Here is a 13,135-nt window from a genome sequence, read left to right as displayed (position 1 = left end):
AATTATATTTAAAATTTACAAATAAGATAATTAAAATATCATTTTATGTTCCACATCGAATAATAGATTTACATTTGGAACATTTTTACAACATGTTTCGGTTTCATCGAACCATCTTCAGGTGTAAAATTATATCAACAAACTTAAAACTCAATTACATTTTCTGTTGTGTACATTCGCTCCAATATGTGAAAATAATCTGGATATGAACATCACCAAAAAGCTACACAACAGAAAATGTAATTGAGTTTTAAGTTTGTTGATATAATTTTACACCTGAAGATGGTTCGATGAAACCGAAACATGTTGTAAAAATGTTTCAAATGTAAATCGATTATTCGATGTGGAACATAAAATGATATTTTAATTATCTTATTTGTAAATTTTAAATATAATTGTGATTAGACGGTCAAAACCGAATAATTAATTTATCTTAAATAAATTAAATTACTGATTATTCAGTGTTTATCATAAAATAATATATACTTTTTTAAAATTTCACGTACCCCCGGGGGTACATGTACCCCAGGTTGAATACTACTTATTTAGACTATACAGGATAGAACTGAATACTTATTTATATCACGCCTGATGCAAAAAGAGCGGATTATTGGTTACAGAAGACAATTTATGTACGAGGAGCATCAAGCAGCCACCTTCAGACTCACCGCCGTCAGAACCTCAAATCCTACAACAAAATTTGTTTTCCCTGAATTACGGCCCTGTCGCGTAAACGTAGCCGGTTGCGAGGTGAGGCGAGCCAGGAAGACATGCCAGTCGAAGTATCTGCATTTTCTTTTACAGTCCAAAGTGGCTTCAACTTCCTGCTATTTTGATACTGTAATAGTACACCGACATCTCAGCGTCTGGAAGTGCGATAATTAAAATCATGGGCGTATTCTGTTCCAAACCGTCCGTCCTTAAATTGAAATGATAATTAAAAATAGTTACTTTAAAGCGAAGAATGGAGCAGATGTTGTCCTTTGAACTATTGGGCGTAAAAGGCGACTGAGCTCAGAGCTGTCCGCCATTGGTTCCGCTTCGCAGACGGAGATCCAAGGTTAGAATCTTGATGCTGGCTATTGTCTTCCTTCCCATTCTTCAGCTATTATCTCTCTTATTGCATTAATTATGATTTTCTGCTCCTTTAAACCTTTTTAAACATCCTTCACGCTTATATATCTCCTCCATATGCATTATTATAACGACGAATTAAATGCGTGTACTGGGAGAAGTCCTGGAGAAAACGTGGAAGAATGTCTGCACAACAAAGACTGCGTTCTGCAGTGTCTGATCCTGCTCTTTCAATTACGAGGTGCGATCGGAAAGTTTCAAGACTGTGTCAATAGAGGGCGAACCGGATGTAGTACGAGCTTCTGCCGCTAGGGGGTGCGGCCTACATTCATAGTGAATCAGTGTGCCAGCCGGCATCATCGAATTAGCATTTGTTTCTTAGTTACGGGCGTTTTGGTAGTGCATTACACCGACCCTCCTGCGATTTCGGAATGGCGTGTGCATCAAATTTTGCCAAAGACTCGCCAAAACGGCTACGGAAACCTATGAAATGCTAAAGCAAGCATTTGGGGAGTCCGGAAACGAAGCAGCAATCTTCACAATGGAAGAGCCCATCGTCACCACGACCGAAGAAGGCAAGACAGGTCAAGAGCAATGTGAAGTCAATGCTGATCTGTTTTTTCGACCAGGAGGGGATCGTCCATAGGGAGTTTCTTCCTGCAGGTCAGACGGTCAATGCTGAATTTTACTGTGGGGTCCTGAGGCGGTTGCGTGAAGATTGAGACGGAAGCTGCCGGCAAAGTGGCGCAACCACAACTGGCTGCTGCATCATGACAACGCGCCAGCGCACACCGCCCTCAAAGTTCGGCAGTTTTTGGCCTCAAACACCATGGCCGTCATCCCGCACCCTCCTTAGCTCCGTGTGACTTCTTCCTCTTCCCAAAGATGAAAATTCAGCTAAAGGGAAGGACATTTGAGACGATAGAAGAGATTCAGGCAGAATCGCAGATGGTGCTTGACAGGCTGACAAAGAAAGATTTCCAGGGATGCTTCCAGGCTTGGCAGCGGCGCTGGGATCGTTGTGTTCACTCCCAGGGGAACTACTTCGAGGGTGATGGATGAATTTAATACCTGAGATAAGTATACGGGTTTTTATAGGCGCAGTCTTGAAACTTTCCGATCGCACCTCGTATACGGAACTGAAACGTGGATATTGAGAACGCATGACCGGAAATAACTGTGTGAGTCTTCTGAGGCCAGGGTGTGCAGTGACACAGGTAAATTCAGAAGCGGAAATATCCGCACACAACTCTCAGAATTCAACTTAATTCAACGAACAGTATTAATCAACTGACCTAACATAGGGAGACGCGTTGTGTTACGAGGTAGGAACTAAGGTTTAAATTATTACGCAGTTGAACTCCGTGCTTCAAAGGGTTATCGTGGCCCTGTTGATAAAATCATGCAGTAAGGTCATCAGACTAAGATTAAATGAAGTTAAGAATGAAATTGGCTGTTCCTTGGGAGATGCTGATTAATAAGAAGAAACTCTGCAGGAGAAAAGTACCAAATTTATGGAGCGAAGTACCTGCAGATGTCTCCAAGTTTACTGCCTTCTCTGAATTAAGAGCGAGATTGCGTAGTTAAGCTAAAACCTTATCTTCTAAATGTCTTATGTTAGGATAAGGTGTGATCTAATGCTAACTCTACTTTGTTATGCGCGGTCAAGGAATTCCGTTGGGTAAATTGGGCGTAGAGCGAAACGGGGGCATGTCGAAACGTCTGATGTCCTTAACAGTCGGCTTGCCTTGAGGTGACGTAGCGTGACTTATGGGTAGGGTGGTGAATTTGTCTCTCAGTAAATGTTGTGAGTTGCTTAATCGAAAACTTCCAAGGTTAGCATTTGAACTTGGTAAATACGCTTCTGATTTGTGCGTATACAATCAATAGCACTTGGAACGATTGGGGAATTTAATAAAAATCGCCATGTAGATCACCAACTGCCATGTTACGCATGTAATTTTGAAATCCAATTGTCATAATAATATTAACATGGCGAACAGTTGAAGACCTCGGGATGAAAATATAATTTTTCCGCTTAACGGAGAATTCTATAAATAAAGAGGTGTTTTCTTAAAATAGTACGCAATGGGAAATGAGACATGTATGGACAATTTTGGTTGTGGAGCTGGAAGGAAAGAGACCAATCGGAAGAACTGGACATAGATGGGAGGATAATATTATTATGGATCTGAAGGAAGTCGGGTGAGAAGGCGTTATGAAGCTGGCGGCCTCTGGGATGTAGTGCCGTACTGCCTTCATCATCAGGGTGGCCCCTGAAATATCGGTCAACTTCTACGAGACTATAAGTTCCACAAAACCGCCGTCGACATGAAAACGGTCGAAATTTGGTTAGGTGAAGGAAGTTAAACAGCACACAAACTCAAGTCAAGACTGCGATAAACGTTAATTGCTTAATTGACACAAATGCATTAAGAAACACGTGTAAGAAAGCTCACGTATGAAACGTTTGGACCGTGGTTTGTGTGGGAAGAATGTCGCCCCAGTTTAGAACAAATTTCTATATTAATTCTTAAGGAGAAAATTCAAAAGGTAAGATATTCACTCTCGCAGCAGGGGATGGGAACAAAGTGGCACTGACCCCGAGGTCAGGTCTCACAAGATTAACGAAACAGCCGTTTAATCGCGGGAGACAAGTTTAACATCAGCAGAGCCCGGTGGTTGATGGGTGGAACTATTTAAAAGACGAGTGGTAACTGTATGTACCACCTGCTTTGACAACCAGTATTTATGGGTTCCGTATGAATGTCAACATGTACGATGATAATTTCCTTAAACAACATTATCCACGCGTTGTGTTTTCTTTGCGGTAGGGAACTGACAGACACAGCGGGAAACGTAATTTCAATCTTCGCTCTGAATGAGAAGTCTCTTCAAGGCTAAAAATTATTAGACTTTGTGATACTTTCGATTAACCAACATCAAAGCAAGAATAAACTGGGGAAATATCACACATCATCGCTCATGTTTCGTTAAATCAATCTTTACGCACTCTGACGATGTCCCTTCCAGCTGAATTGACTTCCGGTTTCATGGAACACTGCACGCACCACAAGGCACAAAGTACCACGGAGCCCTTTACGTTTTGATCTGTTCTTCTAAGCAACACGTCATGTGTGGTCACCTGGAGCAGCAATGATATGATGAGTTCACCCACGCACCGTAGTGACACTAATATCCGACGTTATGGAAAAGGAACCAGGTCAGTAAAACACCTACACTGTCAGAAATGTCGCCCTGGGTCTTGCCGTGCAAGGTTCACTGATGAAGTTGAACGCAGCTGTCAATTTCCGGCTTCCGGTAGGATCTCCTAACATAGGTGGGTTGATTTTATTGTTTTTACGGAGCATTTGTCGGAAAAAAAAAGACGTTGTAGCGCTTGGTTGTGTGTCATGCAGTTCCACGCGGGAGCCGGAAAGCGACAGTTGCGTAGTGGCAACTGAACACAGGTTTGCAGAAGCTGTGTTAACTTCATGGTCCAGATATGGCTTCAACGCTAGTGGTCACACAAGCTTTCTCAAAGGAATTAACTCCATGCAACAAAGATGGGAACGTAGTTACTCAAATGATTAAGATTGTGAAATTCAAAGATACATTACCGCTTCCATTAAAGTTTTTCACTGGTCCCTATCCTCAGCCACACGAATTCAGTCCAGTAATTAATAAAAATTATAAATTAATAGGAATTTTAAAATAAAATTAGTTATAAATAGGCAATGGAATGTAAACTTGTTTTGCAACAATAAATTTGATTTGTTAATAAATTTGCATATTATTTAAACAAATTGCAACCATACACAAGACATTACATGACTGTGAAGATGTCGATGTTGATATTGGCCTCCATCTTCAGGATAGAATGTACTTGGGAAACGTTGGTATTTACCTTCTAACCCACAACACCGATATCTGGGTATTTTAATCGGTACGGTGACATGTTTAGAAGCGAATATGTTTGCAAAACTTTGGTTCAGTCACTACGGTTTGATTATTGAGATGTGTTAAGGTACAATTTGGCTGCACGCGACAGAGACAAGTGACCGAGGCAGGCGACAGAGACGGGAGACGGACACATCGCATTGAGGTGACGACCGAGACATGCGGCAAAGTGTTTGTTTTCTTTGTTTCGTTGAGACATACGTGCACATATTCTGTGAAAAATGAGTACAAAAATGCTTCTAAAAAGGTTAATCGAAGAAGATGATGTGTTGCTGTGTTATTTGTTGCGAAAGAAACAAAGAAAACCTATGAGTTCAATATTCAAAACCAGACGTGAAGAAGGATCTTTCTGTCGGCGGTCAGTGGTCGGTTTTCTGCTACTAATTCTACCAATTGCTCATCTTGGTCACCAGTAAATTTAATTTCTGCCATTATTTTACTCAACAACACACGTGCTGCCTGAGCCCGTCGCGAGACACTACTGGTCCGAGAGCGGTTTCCTGTGCTTTGTCTCTGTCGCCTGTCTTTGTCTCGCGCTCGTAATTGTACTTCATACGATTGTACAGAGAGCAGACAGGAAGCGACCAGTCTCGGTCTCGTAACTCTGTCGCCTGCCTCGGTCGCTTGTCTCTGTCGCGTGCAGCCAAATTGTACCTTTACAGTGATGCTTTCGGCCCAGTCTGTAGATATGTTTCCATTACTAATTTCGGGGCAAGTGCGTACCATATTTTAGGCAAATTGGTTTATCACTTCTCGAACTATAATCGAAAATATGGGCACACATACCCACAATTTCAATTTTATGTATCCTATGTCATGAATTTGGAATTATATAATTTTCTCCGGTCTCCTTTCACTTCCTGTCGCTTAGGTCCAAATATTCTCCTTAGCAATCGATTCTCTTTGAATGAGACGCCAATCTGCAGCTAACAAACATTTATTTTATTTTATTTTATTTTCCATTGCAGACCGTCGAAGAAGAGTGTGCCCATGTTCTCTGACTACTACGAGGAGAAGGACGACTCTGAAGTCAACCTCGGCCATCGCTCCGTGTCACTGGTAAGTGAAATGCAAATTCGGAAAGATTTTATTGCACATGCTGACATGTATTTTAATCGCTTGTGGTTTCCTCAACGACGCTGCTAGTAATGCAGACTATTAATATATGGCGTTGAATTACAGAATAATCAGTGAGCAATTCGTAACTAAGGATATAGATAAAAGCGGTCGTGGCTTAATTTAAGGAACTATCCCGGATAACTACGAAAAATTTCAGTCATGTCAGCCGGTCTACGGGCCGGGGTTTGAGCCCGGCAACCTCCTAATACGAACTAGAGACAATCAGTCGGCCGGGTTCTTCGGGGACACCTCAGTCAACCACGAGATATGTGGAAATTTGTGAATTGCTGAGCAAGTATCAGCTTCTCAAGGCGTACTCTGCTCCGTTGAGTTAAAATGCATGATATTGCATTAAAGTGACTCGAATGACTGTCAGGTACTGTATCGTTTCGTCTGTGACTCAAATTGAATGAGGAATTTGCCTTAGAAGGAATCGTGATTCAGTATTGTCGTCTCCACCTGAGAGTCAGTTTATTTACTGTACGCAGCAAAACACAAGCGGGATTCGAACTTGGACTGACAACAGAATAAAGCATCCAGTACATTTATAACCGGTTTAGGAGTAGTGATAAATTGTATTTATTTTCTCTGTTCACTGTTCTAGGAGCTGAAAAAATAATAATAATGCGTCGCCATTTATTTAATGAATATAAAGCTGAACGCAGGATGAAATGTCCTTCATATAGGCGTGTAAGTGTTTGTCTCTTGCCGAATCCCGTCCTACATACACATTACACACTTAACAGTCACATAAATCGCATACACGAAGAAGAACGATTAGTGACGTCACAAACATGACGCATGACGCATGACGCTTTTAGTGGTTCAGTTCGCTTGCGACAAGGGAGAGGAAAGTAAATTTTGCTCGTTTCCATTTCTCCTGGCGAATTTTTAGCGATCAACTCAACGATTTCGATCTTGTCCACAAGCAAAATACAACTAAAATTATGAGCATTGTGACTCTCGTAGGAAATATGATCAATAAAAATGACTTTCAAGTAAATCTATTACTGGCTTTTAAAATATATTATTTAGAGACAAATTTCGATTTAATTACTTGAATGAAAACATTATAAAATTATAAAATGAATAATTAATTGGAGAGGATGTGACCTAATTTAAGACGCCTACTATCCCGGTATTAGCCTGGAGGACTTTGGGTCAGGATAGTTATTATGCGGGCCGAGATCTGAACCTATGACCTCCCGGTGGTTTAAGAAAAATGTGGAATTCTTCAGGCTTGGGTGATAGCGAGAGTGGAAATTGGTATTTTCCGGTTGATGCAAAGTCGGTAAGAATGCTACAAGCAAATTATCAGGTCAGACGAAAGGAATTATGCAGTCTTACTTCTGTAGATAAGATACAGAAGATGCCACTCCCACGCTGTCTCTATTGGCTTATCAGATCTTGCCATAATTGGCGAGCAGAGATATTCTTACTGTTGTTTACGCTACTCTCTGGTTAAAAAACATTTCTTTACAATTGTAGATTTTATAGACCGAAAACGTGTCGACATTTGGCTGGCAAATGTTTTAGGAATACGAAATTCATTCACGCGTGGAACTGCGGTTGCCATAACAAAGTCCTGATTGTTCGATGTCTGTTTTCTTGTGCACCCCTAGATTGTACAAAAAAGAAACTGCTATGCGGAAAAAGATGTTGGAATTCAAAGGCATTTAAAGGAATGTTTTAAAGCTTTAAATGCAACTGGTTTGTGTCAAAAATGGTAAATTTGCAAGCAGACGATAATTGAGTCTGACAGAGCAGTACCACCCGTGTAAATTCTTTTGAAGAGAACACCGCCGGCCCTTCAGGATAAAAATAGGTAAAATCGACCGAGAAGCCAACTCAGAGTCAAAGAATTTTCCTTCGAGTGGTTCGTAATATATATTTATATTTATTTAGTGTTCTGTCTGACGACAGGTCCATATGAACAGGATCCTTCCATCCTTTTCTCGGACTGGGACCTGTTCATATACGTTCTTGGCAGATGATCCAGAAGTGGTTTGCCATTGCCTTCTTCTGTGTGTGAATGGAGTAATTGTTGGGATGCCACGGAGAAACCGGGGAAGCCCCAGGAGGAAAACTCTGTGTTGCCTAGACCACGGCCTTGCCCAACACAAGTTATAAATTCGGGCACCGCCGGGAATCGAACCCGAGACCCCAGGATTACAAGGCCAGCGTTCTAACCGTTATACCACCTCATCTTATTTTTATTTAGTGTTCTGTCTGACGACAGGTCCATATGAACAGGATCCTTCCATCCTTTTCTCGGACTGGGACCTGTTCATATACGTTCTTGGCAGATGATCCAGAAGTGGTTTGCCATCGCCTTCTTCTGTGTGTGAATGGAGTAATTGCTGGGATGCCACGGAGAAACCGGGGAAGCCCCCGGAGGAAAACTCCGTGTTGCCTAGATCACGGCCTTGCCCAACACAAGTTATGAATTCGGGCACCGCCGGGAATCGAACCCGAGACCCCAGGATTACAACGATAATAATTCTTACACGAGATGCTACAGCAAATTAATGTCGCCGTTTAATCGTTAGCTCCGAAAAGTGTGCCCGGTGTCACAACCCAGAAGACCCTAAGCCACAAGACTCAGTAAACTCTGTCACAAACGAACGAACTGAACGCGATGTAAAATTCAAGCGCACTTTTGTTCATTTGACGACAAAAACGTATTTGGCCTCTTTTCAAGAATTGCATTTTTGTAGATTTACTTCGTTGTCTTTGGGTCAACAGGACCGCAACAGAATCCCTTGATTTCAAACTCTCGCTGAATTCTGGAATCGAAATTCGAATGCCAATGACGAATGTTGCACTAATTTGAAAGAAAAGAGAGTAAGACATAAACGCGGAAAAACGTTAACACTGCACAAAGCGAAAATGAAGCCAACAGAACAAGAACAAGTCCAAATTTCCCAGAGGCGTCTCCGTGCGTATTTGTTTCCGACATGCAATCGTAAGGTTCGGAAGAGGTCATCCGGGTCGGCACGACTCGTCCGTCCCGTCTGGACAGGGCCGTCCAAAACACCGTGCAGCAGGGGTGACCAATTCTTGTTTTGACCACTTGTGCGTCTTTGATTCTTCCTTTTCTCAGTGTTGATGCCAGCGAATTAACGGTAAAGCTGTCGTGCGTCAAAATGCCAGGAAGATGTGAGACGGAGTGGAAGTATAACTCCACGCATTCTTAATCTAGGAACAAGATGGTGGTGACGACGGGACAGGTTCACGCCCTGGACACATTCCTCGAGATCCATTGGATGACCAAGAGGTAGAACGCTGGCCTTTCCGGGAAAAATCAATATCTCTGCCGGCCCCAAAATACTTTTTCCAGCTCCTACTTGGTCTACAGTTTGTTCTTAGGTTTATAATCGCGTGTTATTCATGTAAACTATGCCAAGTTTATTATCGACCTCAGAATTATCACGCATGTGTGTTTGTCTGTAAGTATAATTATAATAATAATGTGACCATAATTATAATTGATTAATTCGATTAAAGTTTGAAACAGTTCCTACCATTTGCGTAGAAATCATTCTTGATCTAAGAAAAAATTGAACCTGTGCGTTACTGTCGCGTGATCCCTCGGTCTACGGAACGCCGATTGAATAACACCGATAAAGACAGCAATAATAAAAAACAAATAATAATAATAATAATTTTCACTCTGAACAAAAAATATATTAACTTGAAAATTTATTCAATCTGAAGGAAATTGGAAACTACATTATTGTGTTACACATTACACAGAATAAGAAAAATAAGAAATTAACAATCGAAAATATATACGCGCAAGAATAATAAAGTTTAAACAATTACGAGAACGACTCGTGAAGCACTTAACTACATTCGTAACACTACTGTAGTCATCTTGGTTTCGTAGTGTAGTGGTTATCACGTCTGCTTTACACGCAGAAGGTCCCCGGTTCGATCCCGGGCGGAACCATTTTTTTTATTCTCGATTGTGACCGTGTGTACACGCAAGTGGATGAAAACAATATATTTGACCAAAAAACTGACTTCTCCTAGTCCACATGGTCAAAAATCACAATAACAACATCGACATCTTAATCGCCACCAAAACATCTCTTCTCATTTTTAACATCACTTTTGTGTCATGTTGTATACCTTTAACACAAAATTAAGAAACGAAATGTTTGATATCCAGAATGGGACTAGGTTTTCTGTAAGGCCGATTGTAGGTCGCGCGACATAACATTATAGGATTACGGAATACAGTAGACGGAAGAACATTAAACAAATTTGTAGGATAAGAAAATAAAACTGCATGAAAGAGAGAATTATTAAATTTAAATACGAAACATTTTGTCCCGTCTTTCATCTGAATTGTACTCATAAATTATGGCCATATTTTCTGAGATTTAATTGTTATTGCCATTTAATTTTGGAACAATACATAATATTTTCCTCTCCTGTCTGTACATCTCTCTTCATACGTTTCTAAGCAACTCAATTTGTGCTTAATTTACCTTTATAAACAATTCTTACAATAGTTTATTGACCTCGGGTTTATCCTGCCTACCCGTGTTCCTATTTCTGTCTCAGTGATACGTCGTTCCCAACAACAGTTTATTTTTAATTTATTTATCGTTATATTGCCTTTTTTGTAATTTTATCAAATTTTTTCTACCATCGAAAGCTGTCGTTAGAATACAGTAATCAGCCAATCAATCAGTACCGATTGTAATCGAAATTACGTAAGTAATTTCGGCAGACAGCGGAGTCACAATTCTTTGCCAAGAACACACACATAGTCTGATTCGTCTTTAAATATGATCCGGACGACAGCCATCAGACAAGAACTACTTTATGCAGTCCAGTTGGACCGGTTGCTGATTGTACAGTTGCATAGCAGGTATAAAAACTTAAAGACAAGACCAAGCAGAGTTGAAGTTGAGTTAGGTAAAAACTTCCTCTGAAAGAGAAATATTCCAGACGAAGACCGAGTGGAGCTGGTGGGATGAATTGGTTGCTTGAGTCCTAGGGCGATGGAGTGAATAATTACAGAAAGGGACCTTCAGAGCGAAAGTAGAAGCACACTCGAACACAATGCTTCCATAACAACAGGCTACAGCCAGTCGTTTCTGTTCTCTGCCGAGGAATCCTTCCGCCGAACCTATTTCAAATGAACAACGACCACTAACCTACAGATAAATCGATGACTTAAATATTTTATTGTGTATCAAATCTAAAACTTCTTGACGATGGTGAAGAGTCAATTGAATAAAAATTTTCTTGGATATTATCCATCGTCTAGTAAATATAAAACGTGAAACGACGTTTTGGAGATGGGACTCTATCTCCGTCTTCAGGTTCCTACACAGTTGGGCCCACTAGATGGAGCTAATCCCTATCTCCGGACCTTTTTTTTTTAGAGTGTGACCGGTTTTAAAGATTGTCCTGATGTTGTATCGGTTCCCAATTCTTCTAAATTTTTCAGAGACACCTCTGACATATGGGATAACCGCCGTACCCGGAGATAGGGATTAGCTCTATCTAGTGGGCCCAACTGTGTAGGAACCTGAAGACGGAGATAGAGTCCCATCTCCGAAACGTCGTTTTACGTTTTATATTTACTAGACGATGGATAATATCCAAGAAAATTTTTATTCAATTGATTTTATCGTGTGTTTAGCATTTTTAAATGTGCAGCTTGAATTATAAAACTGCCATCCTTTCAACATCGTGTATTAATTTGTTAAGGGGATGAGATAAACAGGAAACATTTCTAGTTTATTTTCTCGTTTTAAGGGCAAAAAATGTAGCTAGGGTAACCGAATTTTGGTGGGGGGAAACCTCTTGGAATGAGGTCTTTTGGAAGACTAAGAAGGGTCTGATTGAACTGGTTTAGGATCGTGTCAAATGGCGGGCTTTGATATTTCCAAAGGCTGCATTCTGACTGTGGTTCGTGTTGCATAAATACGTACACACAAAAATGTAAAAGTACATCAGATTCAGGAATTAGTGATCACTACAGAGATAAATGGCATTGAACTTTAAAAAACAAACAAGCATTTCCTTGTAATAAACACAAAGTTATGATAACTGTCTCCCCACTTATGTAATTTTTATAAAGATCCAAGAACTTTCTTATTCGCGTTTCGTTACGTGTCAGAGAAATCTCCCATGTGTAACAAAAGTTGGAACAGCCCTTCAGGGCAGGAATTAGAGTGATGCAAATGAGCGGGAGCGCGTGGGAAAGCGGTTATACCTTAATATTATGTCTTCGTATGTGCGTCCTTAACGGAGGTCTCCTCCGTACGGTCCGCAGGCCAGAAGCGTCCCGCGATATGTCCTGCTCTCTACTCATGGCATATGAAGGTAGGTTGGCCTCAGAATTGGTCTCAACATGGCGTCAAAAAATTTATCCCCGGCAGTCTTTCGAGTTTCCTTTCAAGTAAATAAAATACAGGTGGCTCTCGTTATACGCGGGGGGGGGGGGGGGGGGGGGGTTTGCGTTCCGCGAAAACTCATAAAACGGGTAACGTATAACATGCCTGTGTATTTTCTGAGTGATGCACCATGACAGCCCTTGATTTGTAGTGCCTGGGGTTAAAATGGAGGGGCGAGTCAGTGAAACCGCGCACGAAACTCAGTGGGCCTGCGCGGTAGCTTCTATCGTGGCCGCGGATAGGATGCTGATGTTTCTGATGATAGTGAAACACGCAGATACGCTAAAAACCTGATAGCTCAAATCACGTACAATCAGCTGCACAATTTTTTTATTTTTTATTTTATTTAGTGTTCTGTCTGACGACAGGTCCATATGAACAGGATCCTTCCATCCTTTTCTCGGACTGGGACCTGTTCATATACGTTCTTGGCAGATGATCCAGAAGTGGTTTGCCATTGCCTTCTTCTGTGTGTGAATGGAGTAATTGTTGGGATGCCACGGAGGAAAACTCCGTGTTGCCTAGACCACGGCCTTGCCCAACACAAGTTATAAATTCGGGCA

General features: G+C 41.1%; 2 protein-coding genes and 1 non-coding gene across 5 annotated transcripts in view; 2 read left to right on the top strand and 1 right to left on the bottom strand.

The window, feature by feature from the left end:
- sprt (PDZ domain-containing protein sprite) overlaps positions 1-13,135 on the top strand; it is a 74,370-nt gene that overhangs the window by 44,912 nt on the left and 16,323 nt on the right. For 2 of the 3 annotated variants that reach the window (XM_087346303.1, XM_087346302.1), the window contains exons 2-3: positions 4,108-4,297; positions 6,003-6,093. In XM_087346303.1, coding sequence (XP_087202429.1) covers positions 4,236-4,297; positions 6,003-6,093 — 153 coding nt within the window. In that variant the 5' untranslated portion in view covers positions 4,108-4,235. The remainder of the gene's footprint in view (positions 1-4,107; positions 4,298-6,002; positions 6,094-13,135) is intronic. The other variant, XM_022079145.2, reaches the window with a different exon arrangement.
- The window catches only part of LOC110837230 (uncharacterized), a 60,500-nt gene that overhangs the window by 43,444 nt on the left and 3,921 nt on the right, over positions 1-13,135 (bottom strand). The window lies entirely within an intron of this gene.
- TRNAV-UAC (transfer RNA valine (anticodon UAC)) lies at positions 10,033-10,105 on the top strand. Its single transcript has one exon. It is a non-coding gene; the product is annotated as a tRNA-Val (tRNA).

Source organism: Zootermopsis nevadensis, unplaced genomic scaffold (genome assembly GCF_977971745.1).
Source record: "Zootermopsis nevadensis isolate Lab colony 2312 unplaced genomic scaffold, Znev_1.0 Znev_ptg000010l, whole genome shotgun sequence".
Classification (NCBI taxonomy): Eukaryota; Metazoa; Arthropoda; class Insecta; order Blattodea; family Termopsidae; genus Zootermopsis; species Zootermopsis nevadensis.
The sequence above is the reverse complement of the archived record's forward strand: the minus strand, read 5'-3'. Positions and strand labels throughout refer to the sequence as shown.